Source organism: Branchiostoma floridae, chromosome 15 (assembly GCF_000003815.2).
Source record: "Branchiostoma floridae strain S238N-H82 chromosome 15, Bfl_VNyyK, whole genome shotgun sequence".
Taxonomy (NCBI): Eukaryota; Metazoa; Chordata; class Leptocardii; order Amphioxiformes; family Branchiostomatidae; genus Branchiostoma; species Branchiostoma floridae.
The window spans coordinates 10645400-10663833 of record NC_049993.1 but is presented as its reverse complement, the minus strand read 5'-3'; the positions used below and the strand labels follow the sequence as shown (position 1 = coordinate 10663833).

Below are 18434 nucleotides of genomic sequence, written 5' to 3'. Positions count from 1 at the left end.
TGTTATATTCCTCTGGCCGGCTTACTCCTCTGATTTGTTACGTTTCTTCGCTTTTTCGAGCGATCCGGCGTTTGTCCGATCGCGTGCTGTTCCCTGGCCGGTTATATTCCTCTCTATTTGTTCCATTTCTACGATTTTCCAGCGATTCGGAGTCTGGTAGAGACTACTATTCACGTGCCGAAAGCGCCTGAACACGATCGTGGTGACGATTTTTTTTGGCGGGAAGCGGCTGAGTGAGCAGTGGGGGCCTCTGGCGGAGTATATGTGAAAACGCACCATGTCGGGGTTTTCTGATAAGATGAGCCAGGCCGTGTTTAATATGACGGACGAAAAACCTGTCCTGGTTAGTTATGCTTAAGAAAAATGATTTTAATTGAAAACAAATGAAGGATAACCAGTAACTCGGGCATTTTTACCCTCCCGAAATGTGGTTGAATCATGGTTCAGATAGAAATCCGCAATTCTATGTTCATGGAAATGGCATTGTTTTGGATACGATAGAATTCTCGTTAACTATTGAAAAATGTATTGAATTGCAAAATGTACACGAGCACTTGTATCCAAAGAACAGACATCCCATTATGAATGATTGTCAAGCAGATCATGCCATGCGTTATTTTGCTCAAACTTTTTTCCAGTCATGTTATAACAAAGCTATCCTTTTCATGCGTTTTTCAGCGTTTAGTACATTCACGAAGAAACACTACAACATGGTACCAAGGCAATGACGTTGATGATGGTACCGGTAATATTTACGGAGCAAACATCTGCTAGGAGTTGACCTATGGATGACCGCGAACCGGACACGCCCCCACCACACACCTCTACGCATGCGAATTTTTCGTCCGTAGTAGGAGGAATGGTTTATATATGAAAGTGAAAACGTAAAATTATATCAACTAAGCAAGCTAAAACTTGACAATAGTAGCACAAAAAGATAATAAAATTATTATTGTAGATGTTTAATATTCCAATTTGCTCTATTTTTTTTCTTAAAATAACTTAATTGACGTTCAATTCACTGCATTTTGGCTACCATACCTCCCCTTACAATACTTCGCCACACTCTCGGGACAACATGGCGGCCTCCATGTTATTGACAAAAGTTAGGCCAACTTTCACTGGAGTATCTGGTCTTCTGAAGGCCATCAGATGTCCAGAAACTGTCAAGGTAAATCAGTACTGTACACATGAGCTTCTAACCTTCGTTACTCTGCATATATCCTCTTCTTTTAGTCGTTTTTAGATTTAGTGGCTGCAACATGCAAAATAACCTCCTTGGTGGCTGCAAGTTTGCATACGTGCACAGCTTGCAAGACATGCATACTTTCAGGGACTCCCTCCCCACATATACATGTTTTGATTTTGTGATGGGAAGTTTTTGGCAAATGAATATCGTCAGAGAGCTCAAAATCGGTTTACATATATTATATATATTATATATGTACGTTATGTGGCAAGCAGACCGTTGCCAAATGAATATCAACGAGTTGCACATGTAAAATCGTATTATTGTAAATCTAGAAATAGTTTAGATATTAGATACTTGTGATATAACATGCATTGGCATAATACCGGTCATAAGCCTTATACCGGTCGATTAAAAATAGTGGAACTTAAAGAGATCTACACATGCAACAATAGTTATTTCTGAGGTATGCACACTTCAGACATCTAGGTGTCCAATACATAATTTACAAAGCATCGATAACAATGCATTCGAAGACAACAAGGCCAAAAGTTTTCAGGTCATTTTCGGGGCAGGCGAGCTCGTCGTGGGACAAAGACACTGTCACGTTCATCGCCAGATTTGTAGATAATAATCACATGTGCTCACGGCACAAGACTAGCATGATTCAACAGCAATCTTGAATTTCTTTTGGTGACCTACAACTCGTGTAAAAGTGTGAGGAACCGTTGCATAATAGCCCGGATCTACGGCTGAATGGGTGAAAATTGAACGTACGCCGCCATTTTCCCGCCATTTTTAATGCTACGGCCAGCAGTAAAGTTTTACGTCATAGCGGTTGTGACGGACCAAAATTAAATGAAAATTCTTGTCAGTATACGCCCATTTTCTCATGACTTTTTGTATGCTCATGCAGATTTTTGTTTTGTGCAACTACTAACAGGAAAGAAAGGAACAACAGAGGATGAATAAAGGTACATAGCGGCAGTTAATTGTGCCGTGTTTCGTTCGACCGGTATAGTGCACCCCCTTCCAACCACGTGCCCGTTCTCCGTGCAATTCCGCGGTGTGTTCCAATTACGATATTATGTTTTTAGCAGGACCAGAGAGACAAAATAATTTACACAGAAGAAGTGGCAAAGGTAAGCTGTAACAGCAACATGTAACTGGAGAAAATGATGCGTTGATCATTTGCCAAATTAGCATTGCTTGAGAAATTGCAGTAAACCGACCAGTATTATGCCAATGGATGTTATCCTCTGTCTTTACTTTTTGTACTTATTTGTGTGGAAGACCAAGACATTAGACAAGAAGACACTACCATACATCTTTTCGTAATCGTATGATTACACACACTAACATTTGCACTTCATGCTGTGGTGTCTCTTTCAGGTAGTGACATGCTCTTTCTCCACAACACACACACGTCCCGTTCAGTTCTACGACAGTCCTGTGGACGCAGTACGAGACATCAAGGATGATTCCACACTCCTGGTTGGAGGTATGATCATGTTGTGATACTGCACAACAAGCATACAGTCAGATAGTACAAATGTTGTTTCTGGTTGTTATGCAGAAGTGAATGGACTGCATTCTTCAAGTTGTTTTCTGTGTTTAATGATTGTGAACTGAATTTCTTTTTTTGAAGGCAGAAAGGTTATCAAGAAAGCCCTCTGTATGAATTTCACAGTGCATTTTCAATATTTTTCATTGATAGATTGATAAATCAAAGTCAATCAAGGCATGGCTGCAAAGGATGAACTTATTGGTCAACCCTTTAACTAGTTGATTGTCATGATGTTTATATTTCCCCATTGTGTAGGTTTTGGTCTGTGTGGGATACCAGAAAACCTGATTGGAGGCCTGCTGGAGACTAAAGCCAAGAACCTGACCTTGGTCAGCAACAATGCTGGGTAGGTTGGACTAAGTCTTCTTTGTGTAATAATCGAAATATGAGATGAATAATAAATGTGGTTGAGTAACAATATCATTAATAGCAAATTTTATAATGTCCATAAAAAGCTGAGCACTTGATGTCACATAATTGTTTACCACATATTTGTTTTTTACTGCAGGGTTGATGACTTTGGCCTCGGGCTGTTACTCAGAACAAGACAGGTGAGTATATGTGAACTGAAGGAGAGGTACATTTTGCTCCCGAGTGATTTTGTTCATACAAGCTTTCTGTGGAACATGGTTTGTTCAAAAATACAACTGAATACAAATTTTCTCCTCTAGACTTTTCTGAGTTTATGAAGAATCTGATTTTGTTAATTTTCAGGTGAAGAGAATGATTTCGTCCTATGTTGGTGAGAATGCAGAGTTTGAAAGACAGTATCTAAGCGGAGAACTGGAGGTGGAACTCACTCCTCAGGTTAGTGGGACAGACAGTTAAAACAAATAACTAGAATTCAACAAATAACTTACTGAGGTTAGATGAGTTTTCAGTAGACACAAACTGGTACTGCCCATACTTTCTTAAGTAGCAAATCTGTACCTTTTCCAGGAAAGGTAAAGGTCCCATAGCCGTTTGTAGGCCACAGGGGCATTGGGGTGTCAGAGGGCATGATATTGGAGAACAAAGCCCATTCCTCTCCTTTCACTGCCTTTTGCCTCCCCAATCAAAGTCAGGTACTCATGTTACACCTGGGTAGAGTGAGGAAAGTTGTTGAAAGTGCCTTTCACATTATCTAGCAGGAATACCAGGAATAGAAGCTGTGATTTTTCCATCTTGTGTCCGCTAACCTAACCACTCTGCCATTTGGCCATCTGATTCCTCGAAGGATAGTAGGACAAGAATTAAAAGATGTTCTATCATTGCCACAGGGTACTCTGGCTGAACGTATCCGTGCAGGTGGGGCTGGTGTCCCAGCATTCTTCACTCCCACAGCGTACGGAACCCTGGTCCACGAGGGAGGGGCACCGATCAAGTACAACTCTGATGGTTCTGTGGCCATCACCAGTGAACCAAGAGAGGTAAACAGATTGATCATGCTCTAAAAATCATGATTTGCTGGACAAGGTAGTATTGTTATCATTTTCTTGTTATCATGGTTTCTTCAAATGGTGCCCACAAAAATGGTATTAACACATGTAAAGCTAGCAGTTTTGAAAATATAATCAACTTTAAGTACTCTTGCATGTATGTTTCTATTTAAACTTCTATTTCAACTGTTGATAAATGTACAACCAAGTTTTGCATATCATCTGAAGGGGTGTATTTCTCTTTATGTCATGTCCGGGCCATATTCATGCTCAATGTCGGTGTTCCGACCGGTCAGTATTTTACTGTACCGCCCATTGCTTCATAGGTCAATTCAAACAATTCAAACTTTGTTGTGTGCTCCACTGTCAAAAATTCTAACTACTGTTCTTGAACCAACTGGCAGACTTGTTCCTTTGCCCAGTTCTCTTGTGCAAATTGACAAATAAAGTTGCTGATGCTCATTAATGTGACGTCTCAGTGCCTGTCTAGATCTAAAATACAGTATGTGTTGCAATTTTTAAAATGAAAGAAATGAACGAGATCTGTTTTTATCTTCCCAGGAGCGCATGTTTAACGGCAGGAACTACATCATGGAACAAGCGATCACAGGAGACTTTGCCCTGGTGAAGGCTTGGAAGGCAGACAGAATGGGGAACCTGACGTTCAGGTATGTTTATACACTATGGATAAGTAAAGTGTGAAATATCCATGGTGGTTTTATGTTCGTGATCATCACTTTACCGCAAAATTTAAGTGCTGTGAACTTACAGAATTTACAGTATTCAAATTGGCCTGGACTAAAGTACAAAAAAGTGTAATATGATCTTTGTCATCAATTGTTTTTTGTATAATGTATTGCAATACACATTCTTCCTAGCTTCATATTGTGTGTAAGAAAATGAATCAGTCACCAAATTTCATTTTGAAAAGGCGATCAATGTTATTTACTAGTCACAACATAGGTTTCCATGCAAAAATGCAAGCAAAATTAAATTCTGTGATGTTACTAAAGTTGAATGTAAGAACTAGATTTTGGTTCTTATTTTTAACTTCTCAGCGTACGATTTTAAAGTCTAAACTGACTGGTAATTTTTTAATCTTTCAGAAAAGCTGCTAGGAATTTCAATCCCCCGATGGCAAAAGCTGCCAAGATCACCATAGCTGAGGTGAGTTATCTGGTATAAAACATTTGGTCATGTACAGGGTTTTTTTTTTGTTGGCAGTCTTTTTCAGGAATCAGAAGTCATGGACTTGAATCCCAGTGTCTATGATCCTGGGATCATGATGCTATCTCGATAGGAGACTGCCTTTCCTTGGAGGGGCTGCTATGAGTGTTGGAACATTTTGAAAATTTGAATGAATGAATAAACTTGTACATGGTACAATGTATGGAAACAACTACCAGTATTACACAAAGGACAAAATAATGGTGTAGAGTAACACTTAGCTAGAATCACTTATTTTTACTGAATCTCAGGTGTGCTTCTTACCCTTTTAACTTTTCAAAATGGGATAATTCTTGAGAAACATGTAAATCTATAATCCTTTTAAGTGGCATATTTTCCATTCTCAAAAGGTGGTTGTATCCCTAACGATAGATCATAGTTCATGAGATATTTTCTCCCAGATAGAAAAATAAATTTAGCAAACAGATTAGTTTACAATGTTTTCACAAGATTCTACATGTACTGTAGTTACATCATGTTGTTGTCCTCCAGAATTCTGTAGCAGGTCCCACAGGGTGTGGTCTCGCTTATTTCCCATTACCTTATATGGTAAGAAGGGTGCAGTGTCCTCCTCTCTATTCTGAGGCTGTGTACTTCAGCACGTACAGTTGAACTGCTTTGGAGTCCAATATTCAGAAAGTATAAAAAATATATATCAGGATAGATTGGTGGTAAGGACTTAGGGTCTAAATTTGTACATGAAAGATATCGAACGAAAAAAAACAACAGAAAAATTGAAAAATCTATACTAATACATGTGTTGTACTGGTAGTATCCAGTATTTTATTATTAACTGATGCTTTGTCAAGTATTGATAGTTAAATTATTTTTTATGAGTTTTCTCAAATGATTTGTGATAGATTTACTAGTTTGTTCCACGGACTTGAACTGAACTGAACTTCCGATGTCATGTTGATAACCAGCAGTAAGGATTGTTGTCTGCCTAGTCTTGCTGATTACAGTCCCCTAGACACTGCCAGAAAAAGACCTGAGAGATTCTCAGAATGCAGACGATATCAGGCAATCTTATTTTCCTGACCAGACTGAACCACAGAAAACTTGAGGGGTGTTAGGAAAGTGGAACAATTTAATCCTAATTCATATCATAGATTTGCAAGTAAACTTTTTACGCCAGAACCAACTTTAAGAGAATATGTTATTTTCGGTCTTTTCCCTATATCGGGTATAATATCTTAGCAGGCTTTAATTGACAATTTAAACAAGATAATTCAGGAGTATCTTTTTACTTCAGTGGTATAATTCTTTAAGTCACATGACCTGATATGCAAATTTGTGATAAGCAGATTTCCCTGGTTTAAGCTAGTCGGATCTTGTTTACGGGTTTCTTTATAGTCCATTCTTCACAGCTTTCTGTCGTCGTTAGATTCAGAGCATTTCTGCAGAAGTTTTAGAAGAGCGTAGTTTCTCTGTTCGTGACCATGCCTCGCCACATCAGGTCCGATTACGCCCTGCCGGAATCCTACCAGCGATCGTCCCAGATCATGGATCAGAAGTTGGCGCTTGCTCGTGTGCAGCTCCGCCTCATCAACACCCGTCTGCGACTTCGCGAGCGCGGAATCTCTCGGTTGGAAACCAAGTCGGAGGGCTTGTACAAGTACGAGTAGCAAAGCCCAGAGAAGACGTAGTGTAGTGTAGTTTGGAAACTAAGGTACCACCCTAAGGAAGGAACCGTGCAGACGTCATAGTTACTTCTTATGTTGTGCAAAAAAGGACTTGTGTGATGTGTTCTTGTTCTACTGTTGGAGTTTGTGCCCAGTGTTTGTTGAAGGCAAGTATTCTCTGATTGTTCTTTGCAGTTTGACCCATATCTATGGTTGTGTCTTTATACTGATAATATGTTGTAACATCAAGCATTTAGGAACAATGCATCATATTGATGGCTAACTTCATCCGTCTTTGAATTGCTGATTTTTTTTTTATTATGTAGCTTTTATGTCTGTATCTGTATCTATATTGCCGGTATAACCGCCATTCGGCGTAACACACCAGCTTAAAAAAATTAACCTCTCTTTAATTCCTTGACCTTGCAATTTGATACCATGACTGGTATCAAGATGAAAATTGATCGCTGGTATGCAGAAAATCTAGACCCATCCAGTCTAGATTACTTTTCTAATGGCTTGACCTTTTCTAATCAGGAGAAAGAAAAGCCTGCTTTGGCTAGTAGTAATGAAAACCACTAGTTTTGATAATTAGTAGCAGTTGAATTCTTTTAGGAAGATTTTTAAGAGATGTGTATGTTACTCCTACTATTAGAACATTGTCATGGGACTTGCCAAATAAGCAGATACTCTCCCATGGGAGTTCCCTTATAAGGTAATTGTTCTGGACGTAGGTCAAATTGTACAGTAAACCTTTATCTAATATCTGACTAAGTTAAAACTAATCTATGTTGCTGCAAACAAAATATCACTGATGCAGATAGACTTCTTTTCACAGGTTAAAGTGGAGAGAGAGCTTTCTTTTCTGAGGTGTTGAACAATGTTATTCTCAACGATATTCTCTTCTTAAGTTACTCTTCTGCAATGTTGTTTCTTAGATATGCCTCTTCAAGTTATAATGATCAATGTGCCTTTTAAAGAATGCGAGCAAAAGCTGCATGACCCCACAGTTCATTCCAAAAATGCATAGAGTAATCAACCTGATCAACTATGGGCTTTGATGATGATGATGTTTTACTTTTGCCCAGGGGGAAACTTTGCTTCTTGCTGAGACTGTTAATCTGTTGTAGGGATACTTTACCATGTGCTTACATTTTTGTGTTAACTGGAACTTAAGTAAAAAACTGAGAGAAATATCTGTCTTGTGTGTTGTACCCAGGTGGAGGAGATTGTCGAGTCCGGCACCATCCCTCCTGAAGATGTTCATGTTCCCAGTATCTTTGTGCAGAGAGTCTTCAAGGGAGACAAGTTTGAGAAGAGAATAGAGGCAAGCTTTTTATAAATATTGCAGTTCAGCAATGTGAATCTAAAGCATCTTACATTAATTTTGACTGTAATTTTTGTAACTATTGATATATTTGTTGGAAAACGTAAAAACACAATGTTAAGTACCAAGTAAGTACTTCATATTTGATTTTTAAGAGGATATACATCTGTACATATTCTGTCTGACTTTGTGTTATATTAGTAGACCTGCCATTGGAGAAAATTGCCTTTCTTTTAGAAGCATTTCAGTATCAGAACATTGATCGATGGTATATGTATGCACCAAACTTAGACCCATCCACTCACCCAGAATAGTACTAGTAGAGTGATCTACTTGTAAAAGGAATCATAAAATACTTACCATATGATAGTCAAAAGCAGGAACATACTGATAACTTTCATGTTATGCAGAGGCTAACACTGACCAAGGAAGCTAAAGATGACAAGCCCAAGAGTGCTGCAGCCCTGGTAAGGGAGAGAATCATCAGGAGAGCAGCACTAGAGTTCCAGGATGGCATGTATGGTATCCTTCTCATGGACAGTGCAGCTACTCCCCCTAGTGAGGAGTTGCAATACTGCATATACTGATATCTTGAGATTAGTGTTACCTTCCGTCTGTGTGACACAAACTCTGCTGTCTGGGGCTGTATGAGGCCAGTCGAATGTTGGGCGGGTTGCTATAAGCGAGGTTTAATCAGGCTAAGTGTTACCAAGCTGGTTCTGTAGTTTTTGCTTCAAATTTTCAAAAAGTCTGCTGAAAAGAAAATTTCAGACTTATACAGCTACAACTTCCTCCCAAGCTCACCTGTTCCTTGACCAGTATACCCCAGCTAACCTGGGGATCGGGATCCCGATGTTGGCCAGTAACTACATCCGACCTGGCATCACCATCCATCTACAGAGTGAGAATGGCATTCTGGGACTGGTCAGTCATCTCATCTGTTTTTGTTGTTGTTTGCTCTGCCCCTAAAATGTAAGCTATATGGCCTTCTCACACAATCGTTGACTTACACCACCACTGGCCGTTACGGTGAAAACGTCCTATAATGGGTGAATGGTAGTGAAAGTACGGTTAAAATCGGTACTCTGATTGTTCAGAGTCAAAGTCACCCCTTTTATGTTTACTCTGCAAGGGGTTAATTTTGAGCAATTATCACATATTTTGAGTAGATTATGCAAGGATTGGGTGAAATGCCAAGTGTTTACTTTGCACCAGAACACAATAGAAAATTCAACGTGTTTCACCCCGCTGAAATTAACACCTCCGGTGAAAGGTGTCATCGTACGGGCACACGCAACTCCATAGACAACTTAGAAACATACCATCGGTAGCTCGCCGCTATCTAGCCGGTGCTGGGAGTGTAGAACGCCCGCCCAGTTCATCAGCACAAGCTGGGGAAATTTTACCGCTGTTGTTTGATATTAGACCCTATCCACACTATTAAAAAAAATCAATTGAAAACCGTGGTGACATCGTGGGGAGTTTTGCTACCAGAGTGTTTCTTTTCCCGAAAAATGACGGTAAAACCAGCATGGCATACAACGTCCTTGGGCATACCATACCATGAGATTCGCCTAACGTTAGCTCCCATACTGCGTTCGGAAAACACCATGATTTTGAGCAACTTTGGATCATAGTTTGTTTATCATATAACGTTAAATAAAGAAAATGGAAAAACTGGTGCAAAAATATCAGATCTACCAAGGAGGTTAAAAACAACAAGTGATTTTTAACCTCCTTGGATCTACCAAGCGACGCTGGCTGGCGAGGTACCGGACTGGGCTGGCGGTCATGCAGCTTCTACCCGGCCCGAATCATCCATGCAGGAAAATCTTCCAATAATTCATAGTTTTACAGCATTAGGAAATATATTCTACGTCTTTTTTAGATCCTCTGAGTAAGTTTTGTTGTTGTTGTTGTCGGGAGCCGTAATTTTCCGTGGCCGTATCTTGACATTCCCAGCTTAAATTCTCCCATAAATGCGGATATAAATGCATGCTTTCTCTAAAGACTATTGTAATTGTGTATTTCTTTACGAGAATATTGCAATGTAATTGTGGAATATAGCGTTTTTGTGCGTAGAAATGTAACATTTTTCATACAAAGAAATTTTGTTTGACGCGCGGGTGGGCGCAAGGCATCATGGGGCAGCAAAGAAAGAATTCTGCAGCTCGACCAATCAGAGCGCAGATCATAGTGGGGAACCCCCTACAGCCGTAGGATCAACCAATCAGAGGTGCGTATTCCGGTCACGTGCACGTCTTGCACGCTTGCAGACGCTGAGCGGGCGTCATGGCGGCCGAAGTCGATTTAGCGCCGTATTTGACTGGGAAAACGCCCGGACACGATGTTTTATCATGTTTTAAAATGTGTTTTATAAGTTTATTAGACGCGCTTAGATGTCTGAGCTCTCGATACAAAAGAGGGTTAGTCTCCTTGTCAGATACAAGTCCTGTCATGGCGCTCTCGATTTCAGAATGAAAAATTAATTACTTGCAACAAGGAGGTGCTTGCAAGCATGCGGCAAATCAAACTTTGGTTCCGACCCAGAAATATGTGACTCAGTCGCAAGCGTAAAAAAATCCTGGAACTAGGCGGGCAGTCTTCAGTCCCAGTGCCATTACAGATAGCGCCGAGCTGTAACCGTTAAAATTTGCCCGGCGTGCGGAGGGAGCGTAAAAAATCCCCGGCTTGCGCTGAGGAACTGGGCGGGCAGTCTTCTGTCCCAGTGCCGTAGACTGGACAGCGCCGGGCACGTCGCTAGCGCTCGTGAAACAACGCACACAATAACGTAATAGAGTTAATTCCAGTTGTGGCGGCCATGTTGGATTTCCGGGGTCATCCGGGGTCATGGCACCAGAACGAGACTGCAGGTGGTACCAGCTGGGCATTCTACTATATAGGCTGTATTGCAGACATAAGTATGTCATCTTTGGGAGTGCATTTCACCCCTCTAAGGTTAACAACTGCACAATATATGCCTGTTATCTATAGAAAATATTGTTTGGGACATTTGAACTTGATTTTGGTGATATTTTTTATTAATTTTTCACATTTTTTTAATGGGTGACCTGAGAACAATTAATGTCAGTGTTTATATCCTCCATGTGCGCTGTGTTTCGGTAACTGTTATTAAACCCTACAAAAACATGAAAATATCGGACTGACAGATCTGTTCATAAAACTACGTACATGTATTACTAAGTTCTATCACCAATTTACCTCTTCTACTGACGATAAAATTTACGTTTTTCTCAACATTGGCCTTGAAAAATCCCTAACAGAAAAAAATCTGCTACATTTCATCCCACAATTTTATGGACCCAACACGTGGACTTTTTGTGTAGGGTTATGTTGTGTAAACTAGAATAAAACAATGAAAACATGAATTGGGAAGAAAGTAAAGGAGCACACCCGGCATGACATTCCCATAGAGCGTAGTTTGCAGAACGGATCTTGGCATCAATAAATCATCAGAACAACTGCCAAATGTCTTCTAAATTTCTACCCGCAAAGATGTCATCCCCATATTTTGTGTATTTGTAGGGTTTAACCCCAAAAGTAAACCTACTATATCACAGTTACCAATACAAAGCACTAATGGATGATATAAACACTGACACTAATTGTTCTCAGGTCACCCATAAAAAAATGTGAAAAATTGATAAAAAAAATCACCAAAATCAAATTCAAATGTGCCTAACAATATTTTCTATAGATAACAGGCATATATTGTGCAGTTGTTAACCTTAGAGGGGTGAAATGCACTCCCAAAGATGACATACTTATGTCTGCAATACAGCCTATATAGTAGAATGCCCAGATGGTACCACCTGCAGTCTCGTTCTGGTGCCATGACCCCGGATGACCCCGGAAATCCAACATGGCCGCCACAACTGGAATTAACTCTATTGCTGTTTGTTTTACTAGGGGTGAAACCTTCATTTCACCATGTTTTACTCTTTTGTCACGTAGGTGCAAGATTCGCTTTCACCCCTCCATATTTACATGGGAACAATGCGAATCCGGGTGACACATTTTCACCGTAGTTCACCGTGTTTCACCAACATTCACCCATTATAGGACGTTTTCACCGTAACGGCCAGTGGTGGTGTTACTCTCATTGGGTGTCCTACAAGTCTTGTGTGACTAGTGTGGTAAAAGTAACAGTGCGTGGACTCCCACCAGCAACTCTTTGTGAAATGGCAAGATTCATGGTACAAAGTTGCCAAACTAGTAGAAATTTTTGTCAGTACAGTGACTGCTGCTTAACGTGTTGCCCCTACCCCCTACAGGGCCCCTTCCCCCGCCCAGGGGAGCAGGATGCTGACTTGATCAATGCTGGAAAGGAGACTGTCACCATCTTAGATGGAAGTTCCTTTTTCTCAAGCGATGAGTCCTTCGGCATGATCCGAGGGTGAGATTTAGTTCTCTAGCTCTACTGGCTCACCATTAAACCATAGAAAGTCAATCTTTCTGTTCTCCTTTTTTCCCTAAATAAAGATGATGATAAAAAGGTAATGATAAGTTGACTCAAGTCCTTTGTATATCTAAATCTGATTGCTACATTTGCACTGTTGTTGTTTGTTATCTTGCACAGAGGCCACATCAACCTGACCATGCTAGGAGCCATGCAGGTGTCTCAGTATGGAGATCTTGCCAACTGGATGATTCCAGTAAGTTCCAGAATTGAAATTTAAAATTTTGTCTGGAATGCCAGCACTTAGAAAATGTCTGATCCTGGAGTAGGTGGTACAATAGAATACCTGTACAGTAGTCATAGTTTTGACTATTGTTATGGTTATTGTCCTGAGTTTCAACAAACTTTGTCCATTGTTGATTTCAGGGGAAGATGGTGAAAGGAATGGGCGGTGCCATGGATCTAGTCTCAGCTGCTGACACCAAGGTTGTTGTCACCATGGAGCACACTGCTAAGGTAGGACGGGCTTTCCTTTTAAACAAGCAATGTTTACAAGTCCTTGTATCACGTCATTCTTGTTGGGGAAAAATCATTGGCAAATTATCAAAATTTGTAGGATGAACAGTTGCTAGAAACTGCACTAGAAATACATCTAGCAGCTTTGTTTCAAACTGCAGATCATCAAAATGCAAATACAATCACAAAGAAAACATGTTGTTTGGGATTGAGGTAATGACATCTAAAAGTTAATTTGACCTGTATAAATGATATTAATTTATCATGCACTGTTGCCTATTTTATAGGGAGGATCACACAAGATCCTGCCAGAGTGTAAACTCCCTTTAACTGGAACCAAATGTGTCAACACCATCATCACTGAAAAGGTAACAAAACTGACAGAAATAGTCTACCATATGATGTTTCATAGGAAAAAATAAATAAAATAGACATTGAAAGATGTGCTGTGTAGTGAATTGTAGTGATTAAACATTTTCTTTTAAAACTTTTTATTGTATTTTGAGTTGTTTTGTTTTCCCAGCTGTTGTTTAGTGTAGCATTCAGTAAAGAACAACATTGCTAGTAATTGTTGTGTATGTCAACAGGCAGTGTTTCAGGTGGACTCAGAGACAGGTCTCACTCTGACAGAGATCTGGCCAGACTTCTCCATCGAGGATATTGTAGGGGCCACAGGCTGTGAATTCCAGGTCAGGATATGTGTTGTTTTGTAGTTGTTGACTTATTTTGAGTTCTGGTACATGGAAATTATTCTGAAAACCGAGGAATTCTCTGTTCTTCTACATACTGGAAGTACTCTTATACAGTGCTGCCATTTGACATAACCTTGAAAGTATAGTTTTACTAACAATGTTAAAACTGGCCTTTTACTCTGATCTGCAGGTGGCAGACGACCTGAAACCCATGGCACAGGTGGAGGTGTGAATGCAGCAGGAGGGAAGCAGTCTGATAGAACAGCCACCAGGGAGGGGTTGCAAAGAAGAGAATAAATAGCTGACTCGCCAAGTGTGATTGGATGGCAGATGGACACTTGTTTCTACTAAATTCTATCAACTTTTTTTCACCTTTTCAACATTGTCTTCCTCCTGAAAGACTGCCTCTATTGTTGTGCGAACATGAATGTTTTAGACCTTTACTAGTAACTGTACAAGATGTCTGTTCCTTGTAAACTGTAAATCCATTTTAGTCAGTACAGATACATGATGTACAAGAATAGTGGAAACATCAAGCTGAAGAATACATAGAGATGAAAGTTTGTTGCTGTAACTTAATGTGCCTCTTGTACATTCTTTGTAGCTGACTTTTACAACATACATGCATTGATGCAAACAAGGATGCAACTATGTATGTTTTAGTTGTCTGTCTGTACACACTGTTTGTCTTCATAGAAAAGAGTAACTTGGTTTCAGTAATATCACTTTGATATTCAGATAAAGTACCAGTAATGGAGTATTGCATGAAAACCTTACACTACAATATTTATAAACCACAAATGTTTGAATCTGTCTTTATAGACTTGTCCAATCTTCTAACAGTATGGAGGCGATACAGACCACTTACCAATTATGGATGGATAATTATCACACATATACAGTGATATATATTTGAATCATCAATAGAAGGCATTGAATTAATGGATTGCCAAAACTGGAAAATGGACAACATGATCATTAGAAAGACATTTTCACATTTTAGCAGTGTCAAATTGTCAACCTTTGTTTGGCATGGTTATCGTGTGAACTTGAGTAGTTCTTGGGTCAGAAAAAGATCCCTATCAATATCATGCCTATAGTTCCTTATCTGTACAAATCTACACATGTGCCTAAGTGAAGTCATTTGAAATACTGTGAAAACAGTAGTCATCACCAGTGTTATTTCTGCTGAGGTAAATATAAATGTCTGTTCAATGTTTGGGCTGTATCATGGTTTTCTTGTCTCTATTTTGTGGTTTGTCCTACTATTTATGCTTTGTTTGTGTCGGATGAAGAATAGCGTATTGGCAGACATTGGCAAAACGTATATATTATTTTATCAGTTTTGTTATCATGATCTTTTATGAAATTTCCACATCTTGCCAAGCCTACAAGTTCATTTTCCATGACCTTCCACTATCAAGTATCTTTCATTCCATGTCACCCCATAGAACTACCACTACATTCACTCTTGGAGCGCTGCCCCCCTCCCCCCCGTAGCATACAGCTGTATGACATGGTTGGGGACCTCCAGCATGCAGCAGGCCGACCCAATCAGCTCCCCCTTCGGCATGACCTGAACTTCCTCCCAGCTGTAACTGTCTGTCTCCGTGTTGTAGTACATCACCAGCGGCCTCCTGGTCTCCATTCCCAAATGTGCGTCACTCTGGCCTCCTACCATGTACACGAAACGTCCGTGTGATACCGCAGAGAAGCCGTACATTGGTATGGGCATCAGCTGATCCAGCGACGTCCACTGGTCCCTCTCAGGCTCGAAGTACTGGACGAGCTGTTTGATCACGATGGTGTTACCCATCGTTTGTGACCCGCCAAAGACGAATATTTTGTTTCCGACGGAGGCCATAGCATGGTAGGCTCGAGGGGAGCCCATGGGGGGTCTGACAGTCCAGTGTGCAGTTTCTGCAGAAGGATCCATGCTCAGGAACTCGTTAATGGTGTGTTTCCCCTTCATCCCCCCTGAGACATAGAGCAGCCCTTTGTGTACCGTGCATGTATGGCCGTAGAGCGGCGCAGGCAGGTAGGAATGGTACGTCCATCTGTTTGTAGCAAAGTCATAACTTTCCACCGACTTGTGGGCTTGTCGTGCCTCCCGCCCTCCCACTGCATACAGTGCACTGTTTACTACTGCAAGGTAGAAGTACGCCCTCCTGTCTATCATTGAGCCCACCTGCAGCCAGGCTTGGGACCGTGGGTCGTAGCGATGAACCTCTTTCCTCGCTGAGCGACATTTGGGATCTGGGCGGTCCATTCCACCAGCAACATAGAGAAACCCACCAATCGCCACAATGCTGTGATAGCAAACTGATCTCATCCGACTGACGACTGGTTTGAACTGCAACGACTTGTCACCACTTTGGAGGGCACCAATACACATCAACCGCGACAACTGCCCTGTTGTTTTTGCTCCACCAATAATCATCAGCGACTCACTATCAGCACGCACGCGTGTCTGTTCCGTCTGCAACAAGGGCTGCTCAAAGACTTTGCTATGGTATAACAGAGACTCGTCTAACCTCGCATACACCTTTTCATTTGTCCTGACTTCTGGATTCTCATCCTTCCATGCTTCAAGAATTTCCTGAGGTACGAGTGAAAACTTTACATGCCTGATGATGTCATCACCATATTCCTCCATCCTAGAAGAGTCATGCTTTAGCCACTTCCACACAGACTCCAAAACAACATTCTCTTCAACCATAAGTCTGGTGCTTGCTACAAGAAGCTGTAATTTGTCCACGGGAAGTGTAAGAAACTCCTTGCTCTGTGCGATTACCTTGAAGTGCTTAAAAGCAAACCGTAGAGCGGCTTCCTTGGCCGAGGGCAGGGCGTACGTGTCGGCAAGGTCGTATATGAGAAGCCATGATTGCGCGGAGAGGTGTTCTTCCATGAACGCACATGTGAGACCCAACAGGGACGTAAGCTGCAGGTGGGATGCCACCTGGAGGATGCAACATGAATTACAGTTACTTGCAATATTTTTCTGGGTAGGATGGGAAACATTTTTGTTCCTAAGTCTTAAACTGACCTCTATCTTGATAGGTGTGAAACCTTTCAAAAACAAGCAAACATGCAACATCAGATGGTCCATCAATGTCTCACAAGAGCTATTAGTTAACATATCAACAAGGGATTCAAAACAAAAACAGTTCAGCAAATAAACAGTACAGCACATGCCTGCAGGATGTTTTCCACATTGTCCATGGTAACCCTGATGCAGGCTGAGTACATGAAGTCTAGCGCCATCCCCAGTCCCGCAGCCGACAGTCCGAACAGCTCTACGTGCGTCTGATGTGCCTCGCGTAGACCCCCTGTAAACATGGCCTGGCCGAGAAACATGAAACAAGACCCAGATTCACATATTGAATGAATCCCTACTCTCCAAGTAGATATAGATATTGGGATGGTATTGGAATATTCTACTAGTAGCAGAAGAAGAAGAATTGTAGGGTCACTATGGGTGACCCAATGTGCTGGACACAAGACACCTAGTTACTTGAAAAACCATCACCTGAGTAGAGGATGTCTGCTTTATCTATAGCTTTTACACTTAAATCATACCTTGAAGTAGTCGCTGGAGCTGGCCAGCAGGTTCTTGTGTACCGGGAACTCCTGTCCCTCTGCAACCAGCACCACGTCACATAGCAGCCCATCCTTCCGCAGCGTGTCCAGTCCCGCCAGCACGGTCTGCATGTACGTCAGGCAGTGCTGCAGGTGTGCCGGCAGGTACTGCAGCTGGCACAGGTGCTGCTTCAGGTGTGTCAGGTGCCCGGGTTGGACTACCCACTCTGGCCTTTCAGCTGTCATATGCGCATCTGGAACAGGTGATGCCATCGTGGACCTATGCTGTACGGAAAATAACAAAAATTTAGGCTACTGTCAATTTCTTAAACAAAGTTGTAGCATCATTAATATGCCCATCTATAAAAGAGACATAATATCACATGAATTTCTAATGTTTTGGTGGAAGAAAAGGTTATGTTTACACAACTAACATTACATCAATGTACAGAAAGTCTTATTAAAGTATGACTACTGAAACTTACTCTTAATGCCTATCTGGTCTCTTATGTTACAGTCTTCATTCCTGATCCTCCCAGGTATAAAATCTTGGCTGAATCTTTAATAATACTTCCAGCAAGGATAACCACAAAACCTTCTTGCGTCCAGCTGATCCTCCCGGACGTAACATTTGGAGAATGTTCCATTTTTTCATTAGGTTGACTGTAAGATTGCTAAAAATAATTTTCTTTTTATTTGAATCTTATGTGACTTTGATATGCCTCATATCTATAAAATATATATTTTATAACATAGTCAGTATAATCAAAAACGTTATCAGAAGAGAAGAACAATATAAGTACAACAGGTTGATTTTGTTAAGTTTGTTTACTACCCTGGTAATAATAGTCTAATCCTGTCTCGCGATGTTTTGTTC

The 18434-nt window shown here is 40.9% G+C and overlaps 2 protein-coding genes across 2 annotated transcripts; one reads left to right on the top strand and one right to left on the bottom strand.

Moving 5' to 3' along the window:
* Positions 1-1019: 1019 nt before the first annotated feature.
* On the top strand, positions 1020-15197 carry LOC118431327 (succinyl-CoA:3-ketoacid coenzyme A transferase 1, mitochondrial-like). The gene is made up of 17 exons (XM_035842448.1): positions 1020-1171; positions 2582-2690; positions 3012-3102; positions 3265-3307; positions 3471-3563; positions 4016-4165; positions 4736-4842; positions 5281-5341; positions 8243-8350; positions 8761-8872; positions 9180-9274; positions 12646-12767; positions 12951-13026; positions 13197-13286; positions 13574-13654; positions 13874-13975; positions 14169-15197. The coding sequence occupies exons 1-17, from the start codon at positions 1079-1081 to the stop codon at positions 14208-14210; spliced, it is 1575 nt and encodes a 524-aa protein (XP_035698341.1). The 5' UTR covers positions 1020-1078; the 3' UTR covers positions 14211-15197.
* LOC118431326 (kelch-like protein 9) lies at positions 14533-18173 on the bottom strand. Its single transcript, XM_035842447.1, has 4 exons — positions 18153-18173; positions 17558-17842; positions 17174-17320; positions 14533-16937 (listed from the first exon to the last, which is right to left on the bottom strand). Exons 2-4 carry the CDS (start codon positions 17828-17830, stop codon positions 15444-15446), a joined length of 1914 nt encoding a protein of 637 aa, XP_035698340.1. The 5' UTR covers positions 17831-17842; positions 18153-18173; the 3' UTR covers positions 14533-15443.
* Positions 18174-18434: the final 261 nt, after the last annotated feature.

Excerpts from the sequence above, each read along its gene's own strand:
- LOC118431327 (XM_035842448.1), top strand. The coding sequence starts at position 1,079 with ATGGCGGCCTCCATGTTATTGACAAAAGTTAGGCCAACTTTCACTGGA. Across the intron at positions 3,564-4,015 it reads AGGTGGAACTCACTCCTCAG|GGTACTCTGGCTGAACGTAT; the intron begins GTTAGTGGGACA and ends TCATTGCCACAG. Across the intron at positions 4,166-4,735 it reads TCACCAGTGAACCAAGAGAG|GAGCGCATGTTTAACGGCAG; the intron begins GTAAACAGATTG and ends TTATCTTCCCAG.
- LOC118431326 (XM_035842447.1), bottom strand. The coding sequence starts at position 17,830 with ATGGCATCACCTGTTCCAGATGCGCATATGACAGCTGAAAGGCCAGAG. Across the intron at positions 17,321-17,557 it reads GCTCCAGCGACTACTTCAAG|GCCATGTTTACAGGGGGTCT; the intron begins GTATGATTTAAG and ends TTTCTCGGCCAG. Across the intron at positions 16,938-17,173 it reads ATGTGGAAAACATCCTGCAG|GTGGCATCCCACCTGCAGCT; the intron begins GCATGTGCTGTA and ends TGCATCCTCCAG.